At 42.2% G+C, this 13,927-nt stretch overlaps 1 protein-coding gene across 1 annotated transcript; it reads left to right on the top strand.

Annotated features, from left to right (window-relative positions):
* The first annotated feature begins 4,682 nt into the window (after positions 1-4,682).
* LOC147961381 (uncharacterized) lies at positions 4,683-10,045 on the top strand. The gene is made up of 7 exons (XM_087533785.1): positions 4,683-5,394; positions 6,762-6,861; positions 6,974-7,028; positions 7,111-7,187; positions 9,386-9,644; positions 9,722-9,913; positions 9,989-10,045. The coding sequence occupies exons 1-7, from the start codon at positions 4,683-4,685 to the stop codon at positions 10,016-10,018; spliced, it is 1,425 nt and encodes a 474-aa protein (XP_087389911.1). The 3' UTR covers positions 10,019-10,045.
* Positions 10,046-13,927: the final 3,882 nt, after the last annotated feature.

Raw genomic sequence — 13,927 nt, forward strand, 5'->3', positions numbered from 1 at the left:
AAGAATATCTTCCAACGCTTAATAAGGTGGGAGACAAAGAGAGTGAGACTAGAATATGTATGCCTGTTGCAACACACGGGCAATTAATTAGTATATACTCCCTCCGTTCCTAAATATTTGTCTTTCTACAGATTTCAACAAGTGACTACATACGAAGCAAAATAAGTGAATCTACACTCTAAAATATGTCTATGTACATCCGTATGTGGTAGTCCATTTGAAATCTCTAAAAAGACAAATATTTAGGAACGGAGGGAGTATATTTAAGTAGTACTACTTCAGTCCCAAATTACTTGTCTTAGATTTATTTAGATATAAATGTATCTAAACGTGTCCAGATACATTAGTACCTAAAAAAAATCTAAGATAAATAATTTGGGACCGGTTGATTGCTTGAACTAGGGCTACAAGGAAAAAGGAGCAACACTTGGAGAGTAAGCGAGCCAAAAATCTTGTGTACTGGTAATTTCTTTCCAACTAAGGTAGTAGCTTATTCCATGTGATTTATCTAATTTAGTCCCACTCTATTTTTTGGTATCTAGAGACCCATCTCTCTGGATTATGGTGAGCAAGGGGCATTGCTTATATCCAAGTTGTTGCAAGGTGCCTTCCACCCTCAATGGTAAATTCAATGAATATTGATGTAACCCACAAAAAATAAATAAGAATATAGATGTACTGTGTACGTATATGAAGTGATGCATGTACCACTAATGATTACTTATTTTCACATGGCACCTACTGTGTGTACTTACATATGCTGTGCAATAATCCTACATCTACGTAAAGATCTTGAACCTTACGTAACCTTCTTAATCTACTTCTCTCTTGACCCCTGATTTCAGGCCGTTTTTTCATCCAGTCGTATCATGCCAAATCAGCTTTCACGTAAGATTACGTTTGACTATTATGTAGATGTAGCAAAGCCCTATGCTGTGTGTGCTTACATGTAATTTAGTATGCGCAATCAGAAAAAATCTATACATGTGAAATTTGATATGCATTGCATTCATAGGTGTAATCGGAAAAAGATAAATTAAAAACCTGTGGCAATGCACGTGCATTCTAACTAGTATAAATAAAAAGCGAAGGAAGTACCATACCACCGCGAATACCAACATTTGCATGCCAATTGGGACCAGTTGTGTTTCTCTCACCGGTTTTTGGAAGATTCTATAACCTTCCCTAACCTATTTTGTTTCTTTTTCATTTTTTTTCTGGGTTTTCATTTCTTTTCAATTTTGTTTTTTGGAATATGAGAACAATTTCTAAATAAGTGAACAATTTTTGAAATCATGAATTTGTTTGCCAACATTTTGTGAACATCTTTCAACTCAATGAACCTTTTTGAAATTATGAACATTTATTTCGAATTCATGAATATTTTTTTGAAATTGTGAACATTTTTCTGAAAATCGTGGATATGTTTTGAATTGGCAATTTTTTTTTGCAAATTCATGAACATTCTTTGAGTTGGTGAACATTTTTTTAAAACCGCGGCCATTTATAAAATTGTGAATTTTTTAAATAAGCAAAAAATAAAAACCATGAACATATTTTGAATTCACAAACATTTTCACAAGTTCATGAACAATTTTTAAAACTGCGAACCGTTTTGAATTAGCAGACATTTATTAAATCTGTGAACAATTTTTGTAATTATGAATTATTTTTGAAATCATGAACATTTTTTAATATTCATGAACATTTCTGTGAGATCGTGAATAATTTTTCATATACAAGAATAAATTTCAAATTCATGAACAGTTTTAGTAATCTGAGAAGAATTTTTAAAGGTGTGTACATTTTTTTTAGTTTTTTGTTGTTTTTTCAATTCTAAAATATTTTTTGTAATAAAAGTGTTTTCTCAAAATTTAGAATCCCGAAATTTTTTGAAAAGAAAAAAACTGAAAAGAGAACAAAAAACGAAAGAAAAAACAGGAGCGTCCTGCCGCGCAATGGGCCGGTGAAAGCACGCGTGTGGGGAACGTGGGGCTCGCTATCCCACCTCTCCCGACGTGCGAATCAACCTGTGGTTGAGTTGGTTAGGTGGACAGTGGTATCCCCAACCCACCAGGGTTCAAATCCTGGTGCTCGCATTATTCCTGGATTTATTTCAGGATTTTCGGTGATGCGCTTTCAGTGGGAGGAGACGTTCCCGTCGACGACGAGGTGCCTACGGTGACTTCGTAAATCTCAAGATGATATGCCGGCTCAGTCTCTCAAAGGTGCTCATAGGGGTAGGGTGTGCGTGTGTGCGTTCATAGGGGTGAGTGTATGCGCGTGTATATGAGCGGTTGTGTCTGTACTGATGCTTAAAAAAAAAAACCCTCCCCCGACGTGATTCTAAAATGTTCTAAAAAAAACCTTCCCGGACCTGTGCGCGGACTAGGAGGTCTGGGCACGGTGGGGCTTGCGAGCCAAAACCCTCGACGGGCAGAATTCGCGGAAGCACGGGGACGGGGCGGGACGAGCCCGACGGCTGCATCGACGCCGCGCCGCCGCCGCCGGATCCTCGACACCGCGCCGCCGCCGCCGGATCTCGACGCGGGAGGTAACACCTCGCCGCACTCCCTTCCCCTCTACCCTAGTTTACGGGGTGCTCCCCTCCCCCTCTCCGGTTGACGGCGGCGGCGGCGCAGCGATCCGGCGCGAGATCGTCGGCGGTAGCGCTTTAACGAACCGTCTGGGTGTCCACCCCCTCCCTCTCTGACCCCCAAGTGAAAGCCTGTGATACTACCGGTCGACATTAACGGGGTAGGGTAACAGAGCGAATGCGAAAGGCCTATTTGCACCATGTTATTGTACTTCTAGTTCTGCAGATGCATTCTGTGAGAAGATAGGTTAGTACTAACTGGCACTTATCCTAAGAAACATCTAGTGTTTAAACTATTTCGATGTGGTAACAACAATGGCAATTGATTGTTTCAAGTAAGGCCCGTGCTAGGCGTCATCTGACTGATTTCTGGGCAGAAATCAGTTGGCATGCCAGCAGTTCGCTCTCCCTGCGTCGCGGTTTGATGGGTCAACATAATCTGACGGGATCCCCTGATTGCTTCGCCTTGCTCGCGTCACGCCATCTCACGCCACGCCGCTCTGCTCCGCTCACAGCGCCAAACCCTCACCAGTGTCGCTCATCGTTCCTCTGAACCTGTCATAAAAGGCTGGCAATGCCCTCCCTTGCAGCATCGGGTGATGCTGCCAAGTGCCAACTGTCGAGCACGCAACAACAGGTGATGCTGCTACGCTCCCATCACAACACCGGCGACGACCCCATCACAAACACCCAGTGACGCCCTTCCTTCCCATCACAACATCACTGCTGACCAGACGTTGCATTGAAGCATCTGTCGCCAGCGAGAATCTTCAGATTGCAGGGCCGTTGCATTGTAGCAACCGCCGCCGGCGGGATATCCTGCGGTTGCAGCCCTTCTGTTGGTTGCAGCACCATGAGACGCTGCATTGCAACAACTGCCACCGGCGAGATCTGCGGGTTGCAGTGCTGTTGCTGTTGCATTGTAGCATCTACCCCCAGCCGATATCCAGCAGTTGTAGCACCAGCCGCTGGTTTGCAGTGCAGCGAGCGTGCGTTGGGATGCTGCACCGGCGTGTTCGATGCTGGAGAGGAGAGAAGCAAGAGGGAGGGAGGGAAGGCACTTTGCAGCAGTAGCGATGGTGAGTCCTTGCAGCAACTGCTGGGGAGCAGGCAAGTGGCGGCTCCGGTGGTCGCCGGCTATACTGCTGCAAGAGAGAGAGGCAATAGAGAAGACGGACGGGCATAGGAGATGAGGCAGTAGGAAACGAAGAGCGGAAGAAAAATGAGTGGCTCTCCCGTGACGCTTAGAGATAAGGTAGAAGGTGATGGGCGGTGCGTGGGCTAGGCCGCGTGGTGCGTGTGTCGATGTGGATGATTTCTTCAGAAAATCAGCCTGATGGTTTAAACACTTTTCCTTCGAGTAAAAAACTAATGAGTGCAAGTTTAGAGTTTCACTTCTTGTGTTACCTGATGCTATATCTTTAACTTATTGGGTCCCTACATAAATATGCACATATTGTAAATGCTTACTGTTTTTATTAAAAGGGACTTGCAAACACTCCTGTAGCTGAGCATAGTTGAGATGAGTGGTGAGTTAGTTGAGAAGATAGCATGCTTTAGATTAATACTGATCATATATGCATATGAATAAAGGTAACCAGGTGAATTTGTACCAACATATAGTGACTTCTCTCAGAATACCAAGAAACCTTACTGCTAGTTCGCTACTGAAGTACAAGTTTCACCAAACTAGGTCATACTTTTAATTCTTTGACTGCTAATTTGCAAAAAAATGCTTATGATCAGAACAGCAGCATGGCTAACGTTAAAAGGACCCTCTCGTACTGTAGATGCTTTCATGCCAGGAAGGTTAAGATATATGGAAACTGCAATTCACTGTTCTTGGTTCAGGATTTTCCCAATTCCATTTTCTGTTCTCCTGTTCTCCACATCTGAGCATAAGAAGCAAAGGTGTTTGACATGTGATAATTCACTGTTCCTGCCATCTTTATTTGCTGTTGTTTCTTTTCGCATAATACACACTGCCGTTTTGTTATCTGAATTGCAATATTATTGCTGACTTTGAACAATCTGTGTGATCTGAAGTACTTTTGTTTGTGCCTTATTTGCCTAACCCTAGGTTGCAATGAGCTCCTTGTCAATGGAGTCGATGGGCGGCGAGGCAGCAGCAGTACATATCTATCGCAGATCTGGGGCTGAGTTTACTGAAGTAGCGAAGCTAAGCCCCATCACCCCCCCTCGTGTGGTGGAGGGAAGCGTTGAAGTTCCTGAGATTGACATGGAGCATGGTAACGGCAGTGGACTGTACCTGGCGCTTGTCTTAGGTGGGCGCATCATCGACATGGCACAGATGCTGTTCTATGGTGGTGATTCGGGGTACGACGATGGGGCACCAGACTGCTACTCAGAGTGCTACTCCACCGATCCATCAACTTGTGGGGGGTCTTCGTCTCGTTCAAGCAGCGACGTGAATGAGGGGACCAGACACATGTTTGGGCTGATGGGGTGTGAAGAGGAGGAGGAAGAGGAGGAGGAGGAGGAGACAACATCTAGCCAGGAAGAGGGCATGAGCACCAATAGTGACGACTCGGTCGGCAGGGGGAACGATGTGGGTTTATTTAGGTCGATCTTTTGGCAACAGGGTAATGATGATTTGGGAAGCAATGATGATGATGAGGATGAGGAAAAAAGCACAAGCAGCGAGGAGGAGGGGCTCAAGAAGGTGGAGAAGGGGCTCAAGAAGGTGGAGGAGGGGCTCAAGAAGGAAGATGAACAGACTGTGCAAATGAAGCTTCGACTATGGCCATTGCAGAAGCATGTTCTCGTCAAAAAATTTCGTGAGTATCTTTGATGTTTAGAAAGGAATAGTTCTTCAACTAACACACATTTTAAATGATTCTAGTAGTTCTAATGTGTCCATCAAATCTAGCCCCTACACTAAAATCATCGGTGTATTCTGCATGCAAGATTGTCATTTGAAAAACTTAGAAGCCCTGCATTAGGATCATCACAGCATTGCTAGCAATAATTTGTTAGGAAGGCCCCAGCCCCCTAGTTCCTGGACGTTGGAGCTATTGCCATGTTTTTAATCTGTCGGGCCACCATCATATCATGCCTGCTTACACCGAATTGATCTATGCCCAACTCTCAAAGTCATATACAAAGTACGCCCACTTCATCATTTGGTTGGAAGTCACCAAAATAAAGCCCTAAATAGAATTGAAGTCATTTCATAGCTGGGACTTCTTGTCTTTCTTTTGCTGAATTTTGTTGTTAAAATGTCTCCATCAAATATAGCTCAGGCTCACCGAGTTGTTTGTTTTACCAGGTGGGAGTGAATGGATTTAAACAAAGGATTATTGCCTTTTTTGGCTGAAGTTTGAGGAAATGAATGAGTTCGATTTGGAAGTGAACTATGATGGATCACGTATCTTTAGGGAATCAGCTGTTTTGATGGATTTTGAGATTACGGTACGAGTTACTATCTAAACCTGTTATTAATTTGTGGGCTATTCTAATAGCAATTTTTAAAACTGCAGGCTCCTTCTTCAGCCCTTCATGATGTGGTCAATATGATGATACCATCTATTTGCAATTTCACAATTCTTAAAAAAGTTGGTAAGTTTTCTAAATAAGACCTTAAATTACAAATATGTACCACATGAAAATGTTATATTACATTGTCTTAACTATGCTTGTGTCTGGCCAAATATTCAATAGGCAATCTTTATGCCCTTGTCTAGTCGTCTCTGTGTCCAACATAACTTGGTCAGATCGATTAGGAGATCTCTGATGTGAGTGTGACACCTCAATTCGGTCATCCCTCTCTATCATGCTATACTCGCTAAGTCACTATAGAAGCAGTAGGTGTTTAAGCAGTGCCTCATTGGTTCTGGGGTTTTAGCTATTTCCAAGTATAAAGTTTATGCAATCTGCAGTACATGGTGAACAATATATGTTGGTAGCAACATTTTCTGTCATGACTCGAATCATACTATTTTCTCCCATCTTATCTGCAATGGTCCACAACATTGAATATGTAATCTTTAGTGTGTTAGTTAGCGGATGCATCAATATACTCTATAAGCTGATAAGTTCATACTTCATGCGATTCATAATGCTTCTGGACCCAAGAATAGTAGAAGCACCAGCCATGATACTGCAGCCGTTTGTAACCAAGGCGATATGTTTGTTTTTATTTCAGGTGGAGCAAAGGTCTGTAGGGTTTTCAAGTGCTTATGGCTAGGCAGCACCTGTGCTCTAAAAACAATTAGTCAACAAATATCTTGTCCCGCAGAACCACGGTATTCTTATAACTGTTCATCTTTAATCCTATTTTTATCCATTAGGATGTACTCCACTTAGCAATTCCATTTTTAACTGTTCTCTAAAACCACAATGTTATTATTTATTCAGAGAAATAGCAATCATATCAAGTCTGAGGGACAAACGTGTTATGACTTTCTTTCAGGTATATGTATGCAAGAATTATCTTAGATCGCAATTGTGTTTTATTGCCTTTTGAATTTTCATTCTTTTCTGTACTTTATTAGGCTTGGAGAGAGCCGTGGGTTTACAAAGAATGGCCGGAGCAAGAGTATATTTTCATTCATTTAGAGTTTTGCCCTAGGTATGTATGTTTTATGCTTTCCGCTCAATATACAAATTCGTTTGTATTATTATTGATTCTGGCAGGACTTAATAGTTGTCACCTTGACTATATTTTTTAATCAAAGCATTTTTTTGTAAGTGCATACATAAAACTTAGCCATCAGCTAGAACATAGAAGTGGCAATAGTGTCATGCTGCATACCTAAAAATTAGTCATCAACTAGAAGTCTAGAAGTGAACTTGACTTGTCGCACAGATTCATTTAGGATGTGTTTGATTGATAACCAAACCGTGGATGGGATACAACCATTTCTTTGAGTATACGCTTGGTTGTGTATCTTCTGGACAAACCCAACCAACAAAGGACAGGAGTATGCCCCAAAGATACTGGTAGCTCCACCCAGCAAAATTGATTTGAACTGAGTGGCCCAAGTTGTCGCTAGCCTATCATGTGATCGTCACCTCCTCCTCTCCCCATCATTCTCACCCCTCTCAAATCCCGTTTCTCCCTCCTCACTGGCGGCACGGCGAGCGCAGCACACCCCGAAGAACCAACTCGGCAGCACATATCGTCCTTATCCACAGCTGGTAGCACTTCCCCTTGCCTTCGTTCTTCTGCTGGTCACTCATTGGTACTGCTAGAGATCGACAAGTTGGCATCGAAGCCTGTGATGGAGTTGTTTGGCGCCGCCACCATTGTGCCTTGGTTCGGCGAGCACAGCAAGCATTTGCCATGTTGTGGAGGCATGAAGTTGTGGTCCTGAAGGCCGGTGCAGGGTGATGGTGGTGCTGCGTTGTTGATGTCCAGCCCAATCACGCTGCCATCGCCATTGCCCTGGAAGTACAAAGAGCCTGGAAAGGTGTCAACTCTTGGTGGTTCTTGAGCTGGTCAAGTGGTCGGCATTTCTGCCATCCTAGATGTTGCTACTTCTGTCGTTGCCGTAGCCGACTCTCAGAATGTCCTCTAGCTTAGGGTCTTTGGCTTGCCTCCATTCTGTTCAAAAGTTCAAGCATTCTTAGTAAACACAAACTGAAGGTGTTGTGATCTAAGACAGAGTGGAATGAACTAGCAGGCCTGCATTGAGTGACGTAGCTCGGTTAAATTAGCGCTTCACAACTTAGCAAGAGAAATATCAATTTTTCATTAAGATGATACTCATGGACACTACTTAGCGCTTCAAAATAGTGAGTTGTGACATCTACTCACACACTAATAGTCAACAATATTAAGTATGGTTCTCAACTATGACATATATTACTTTCTAGACAATAACTATGGCATGTATTACTTTTCGATGCTCGTTGTGAAGCAATTATCAAATATTGTCATGTATTGCTATATTATGCACGTATGGTTGATACTTTATGGATGTATGATGTTTCTTGCAAATGTAATTCTTGTGATGGTCTCTGTCTTGTTAGTTGTTACTTCAATCAATTGCTAGATCAGATTTTATGCAAAATATGGTGGTCATCTTACCATATACTCCCTCTGTTTCTGAATATAAGCCTTCTTAGAGATTTCAACACGCACTACATATGGATGTATATAGACATATTTTAGAGTGTAGATTCACTCATTTTGCTCCGTATGTAGTCCATATTGGAATCTCTAAAATGACTTATATTTAGGAACGGAGGGAGTATATGGGAAGGTTGTCACAATCCACTTGCTCATGTTCATCTGTCAACGAATCACTCAAATCGGCTCATCGCAATCACCTCTATCGCTCAAACCAAACAGGAATGGACTCATTGCACACATATCAACCAAACACTCAAACTGGCTCATCCCATCCACATAATCTGGTTGGCCCTAACCTATCCTTATCTATTCATCCAACCAAGCACATCCTAGTATTTTAGTTGGATCCCTGTCACTGCATCACAGCCCTAAGGGTAGATGAGCTAAGAGAGGATGGCACTACAGCAGTGGCCTGGCCATGGTTGTTTGGATTTCTGATACAGATATAGAGTGATATGCCATTTTCCAATAAACACCGATTATTTTTTTGTATATTGTGGTAAAACAGGTAAAACTCTGAATATTAATTTATTACACGATGGGAAAAATAAGAATTTGGTAATGCCTTTTGCTCAATAGCTATGCAAGAACTTAAGGATAGCACATACCACACGAACCGTTATCTGATTGTATGCTTTCTTTCTGTGTAACTTCAAGCAGGACTCTTCGACATACATTATATGGAAACAGTGATTGGATTCAGGACCGTGGTTCATTTTTCAAGAAATAGTGGAAGGAATAAAGGGACTACACGCAGAATGTGTTGTGCATCGAGATCTGAAACCAGATAATATATTCTTTGGTTCTGACGAGGGAGTGCGAATTGGTGATTTTGGCGATGCTTGCAGTGGTCATGATGAGTTCGGCAGGTATGGTGGTGGCACACCTGACTTGGGGACCAAGTATTACCTTGCCCCAGAGCTTGACAGTGGTCAGACAATAACAGAAAAGGTGTGCAGCGCAGTTAATTAGTCTGGCATATTTTTCTTATTAAATAATGACTAAATCTTTTGTGTATCTTTTGGTAGGCTGACATTTATTCAGCTGGGGTCATCTTGTTTGAGCTATTTGCATTGATTAAAACTGTATTTGAGAAGAATGAGCTATTTCCGAAAGTCGTGGAGGAAGGGCTTCCACACAGCTGGGAGGGCGATCGTGAGTTGTTTGCAAAAATGACTGATTCAGAACGTAGTCGCCGCCCATCTGCTACTGAAGTTTTGGTAAGATTTGTTCCTGTGCTCAGTAACCTTGCCAATGAAAAAGTTGCTAATAAATTGTGCAATCTTTGTGTGCAGGTATACATAGATCAATATCATCGCGCCTGAACCAGTGTTGCAAAATTGAGGAGGGGAGGGGGGGGGGGGGGGGGGGAGGGGGTGCTCTAAGCAAGATCTTGCTACACGTGGCTTGTTTTATATTCTTGATACCACATTGCTGTGACAGTGGCATAATTTGTTTGTTCTGTGCACGGAACCAACTTTCATAGCATGCATGACATGTGTCACTGTTTGTACATATCCACCAGTTACATGTCTTGTTGGAGATATGTTAAGGGTGACCTTGTATGTGCTATGTTCTACTATGATGTGCTATTGTTCGTGTGAAGTTATTGTTTCCAATTCGGTTTCTTTTTGTTTCGTGGTTGAAGTATATTTCTACTGTCTACACAACGTGCTTCTGTTTTTTTTTATGAATCAACTACGGAACTTTGATGGTCATTTAGATTTGTGAATTCTAGTATGATATATTTTGTCCAAGTTATTCTCTGCACTACATATCATAACATTTTTTTTATTCACAACCTCTTGCAAATTTGTGTGTTTTTTCTTATAGTGTGGTCAAACAACCTGAATACAAATTCCACTAGTTCAATGCCTGTGCGTCCACGGGATAACAAACTTAGAGCAACTCTATCAGAGTCATCGTATTGGCAGCCTCTATAACATGTATGGAGTGCCCTGCATAATGATTCGCAACCTTTAAATACAAAATCGATCCACTCCTTTCTGAAGCAAAATGTATTTTCTATGTAGTGTTCTCAAATTCTAAACAATACTATCAGATATGAACACTTGTGCATATCAATAAAAATACACTTGTGCATATTCGATTTTAAAATTGTCCTTATATAATAAATAATGTCTGTTCATTTGCACATTCATCAGATTCCTTTTGTACACTGGGGTAGAAATTCATCCAATACCAGCAAATATGTCATAGCATCTCCTCTCTGGGAAAAACCAAATCTGATAGGTTAATGCTCAGTCTCGAATTCGAGTAGACCAAAGTACCAAACCATAGTCAAATCTAAATGTAGCACCAGACTGGACTGAGTAGCTAGTCAGTCACTATATCCTTTTTCGATCCTAGAATCTCAAACTTTGGAACTCTAAATTCATTTGAGATCGCATCAACTTCTCTGAGTCCTTGGATATTTTTTCTGTATATAAGCACAACAGACAATGTTAGCTGAATAACGAAAGAACGCATACTATTCTAGAATGCTTTGAATCATTCTAAATGGCTACATGTTCATTACATTGTTTTTTTTAGTGCGTACAGCTTCCATGTCCAGCAGCTTTTATGCACTGGGTCTGTCCTACAGCTTCCATGTCCGGTGTCAACATATTTTAGCCTATTCTCACGTTGAAGTTGCCAAGGAACAAGTAACAGCTAGCGAGCTGGAACGTCTGTTCCCTCACCTCCAACGGCTAGTTCATCACATAAAGGCAAGAGGAACGATATATCTTCATTTCGGAGTGCAATTTTAGTTCCATGCTAAACAGATCACTTAGTCCACTCTGTCATAGCATCAACACATTATCGAGCGGTACAATGTGAATTACCCAACATATCCAGGAAACCACAAAATCTGGAACTAAATTGACCAATCAGATATGATGGGGTGAAATCCTAATAACTGACCGGGGTGGCATGAATCATTTGTATGTGATAGCAGATCACAAGATGGTGCACTCAAAGATAATACTTGACAAAGAACAACCTGATCAGACACAAAGATCTGCACATGCGCAAGAGATGGGAATCAACACATATAATTTAACCTGAACCTACCTCAACAATGAGGAAATAGGAGCACTGCTCCTTGCCTTGAGTGACTGCTTGCTTTGGTTTAGCTTGCCCCAGCACAACAGAGAACCTAACTCAACTCATTTGGTGGCATATATTAATTTAATTTCTCCTCCTAGTACTAAAAATAGGACTATATGGCTTAGCAAGTTAAGCTAACATACATCAGAGAACAAACTAATTTCACCAATTTATCACTGTAATCTCTATTGAATACAACACCCTCCGTCTGCTACAATGAGCTACAAATGGTGAAACAAATAGTACTCACGCAGAGAAGCAAAACAGTCAAACTATTTGAAAGGCTAGGGGGTTATTATTAAAAGTATGTGGCTGTAATTCACTTTATCCTACAGCTAAAGAAGCAGCATATCTGATTGTTGAATCTAATGGCTGGTATCTGGAGGAGAGAAGTATACATTTGTAATATGTTGACTCTATGACAGCTTTAATCACCATTAGAAACAATCCTGATTAGAAATTTCTAACAAACCCCATGCTGTAGCAGATTGATATTATGAATCTAAATGGTTAGAAATTTAATTAAATTTCCTTGCAAAAAATAGAACAAAGCTTCCAGGATAAGAAACTCACCTGCCCATTGAACTTAATCCAATAAATATAGGTAGAGAAGAATAAGAACTTCCCATCAGGAATTGTTCCAGGTCAGCATGATTTGCACACCGTCAGATGAAGAATTGACATCCCCAGACAACAACTCCACACATTTATCACAAGAGATAAAGCATCGATATTGAGGGCCAATATCCTACCAATATATCACGAACATTAGTATTAACAAATTCTCATTCCATGAATAGTGTAAACAACTTACGACATTTAGTTTTTTTTTTGTTTTGAAAAGGAGGATTACCCCCGACCTCTGCATCAGGGCGATGCATGCAACCATTTTATTAATTATTCACAAAGACCTTACAAAGTAGTACATCAGGTAGTCTGAAGCCACCACCTTAGCAACAACTGCCGCTAATCCTATCCACTTGATGAAGGGGTGCCGATAGTCCAAGCCTAATACCAAACAGACATCGCACCAAAGCCTAATATCTAAAGCCGGAGTCCCCAACCGAGCCACATACTGGGTTTGGGGTACAAACCGGTCCGACGCACTCTCATGTTTCATCGCCGCCATCTTCCACCGATCCATCTTCAGAGCAGAAACTAACACACCGACTGTTGGGGACCGCAGTAATTTCAAAAATTCCTACGCACACGCAAGATCATGGTGATGCATAGCAACGAGAGGGAAGAGTGTAGTCCACGTACCCTCGTAGACCGTAAACGGAAGCGTCATGACAACGCGGTTGATGTAGTCGTACATCTTCACGATCCAACCGATCCTAGTACCAAAAGTACGGCACCTCCGCGATCTGCACACGTTCGGCTCAGTGACGTCCCACGAACTCTCGATCCAGCTGAGTGTCGAGGGAGAGCTTCGTCAGCATGACAGCGTGATGACGGTGATGATGAAGCTATCAGCGCAGGGCTTCGCCTAAGCACTGCAACGATATGACCGAGGTGGATTATGGTGGAGGGGGACACCGCACACGGCTAACAGATCAATGATCAACTTGTGTGTTGATACGTCTCCAATGTATCTATAATTTTTGATTGCTCCATGCTACTTTATCTACTGTTTTGGACTATATTGGGCTTTATTTTCCACTTTTATATTATTTTTGGGACTAACCTATTAACCGGAGGCCCAGCCCAGAATTGTTGTTTTTTTGCCTATTTCAGTATTTCGAGGAAACAGAGTATCAAACGGAGTCCAAACGGAATGAAACCTTCGGGAACGTGATCTTCTCACCGAACGTGATCCAGGAGACTTGGACCCTACTCCAAGAAGTTTCCGGGGAGGTCACGAGGGTGGAGGGCGCCCCCCCTAGGCGCGCCCCCCTGCCTCGTGGGCCCCTCGGAGCTCCACCGACGTACTCCTTCCTCCTATATATACCTACGTACCCCCATTAGACCAGAGACGGAGCCAAAAACCTAGTTCCACCGCCGCAACTTCCTGTATCCACGAGATCCCATCTTGGGGCCTGTTCCGGAGCTCCGCCGGAGAGGGCATCCATCACGGAGGGCTTCTACATCAACACCATAGCCCTTCCGATGAAGTGTGAGTA

This window comes from Triticum urartu, chromosome 7A, assembly GCF_056163025.1.
Source record: "Triticum urartu cultivar PI428250 chromosome 7A, HENAU_Tu73, whole genome shotgun sequence".
NCBI lineage: Eukaryota > Viridiplantae > Streptophyta > Magnoliopsida > Poales > Poaceae > Triticum > Triticum urartu.

Coding starts and splice junctions, on each gene's coding strand:
- LOC147961381 (XM_087533785.1), top strand. CDS start 4,683: ATGAGCTCCTTGTCAATGGAGTCGATGGGCGGCGAGGCAGCAGCAGTA. Junction 6,862..6,973: donor TCTTGTCCCGCAGAACCACG/GTATTCTTATAA, acceptor TTATTTATTCAG/AGAAATAGCAATCATATCAA. Junction 7,029..7,110: donor GTGTTATGACTTTCTTTCAG/GTATATGTATGC, acceptor GTACTTTATTAG/GCTTGGAGAGAGCCGTGGGT.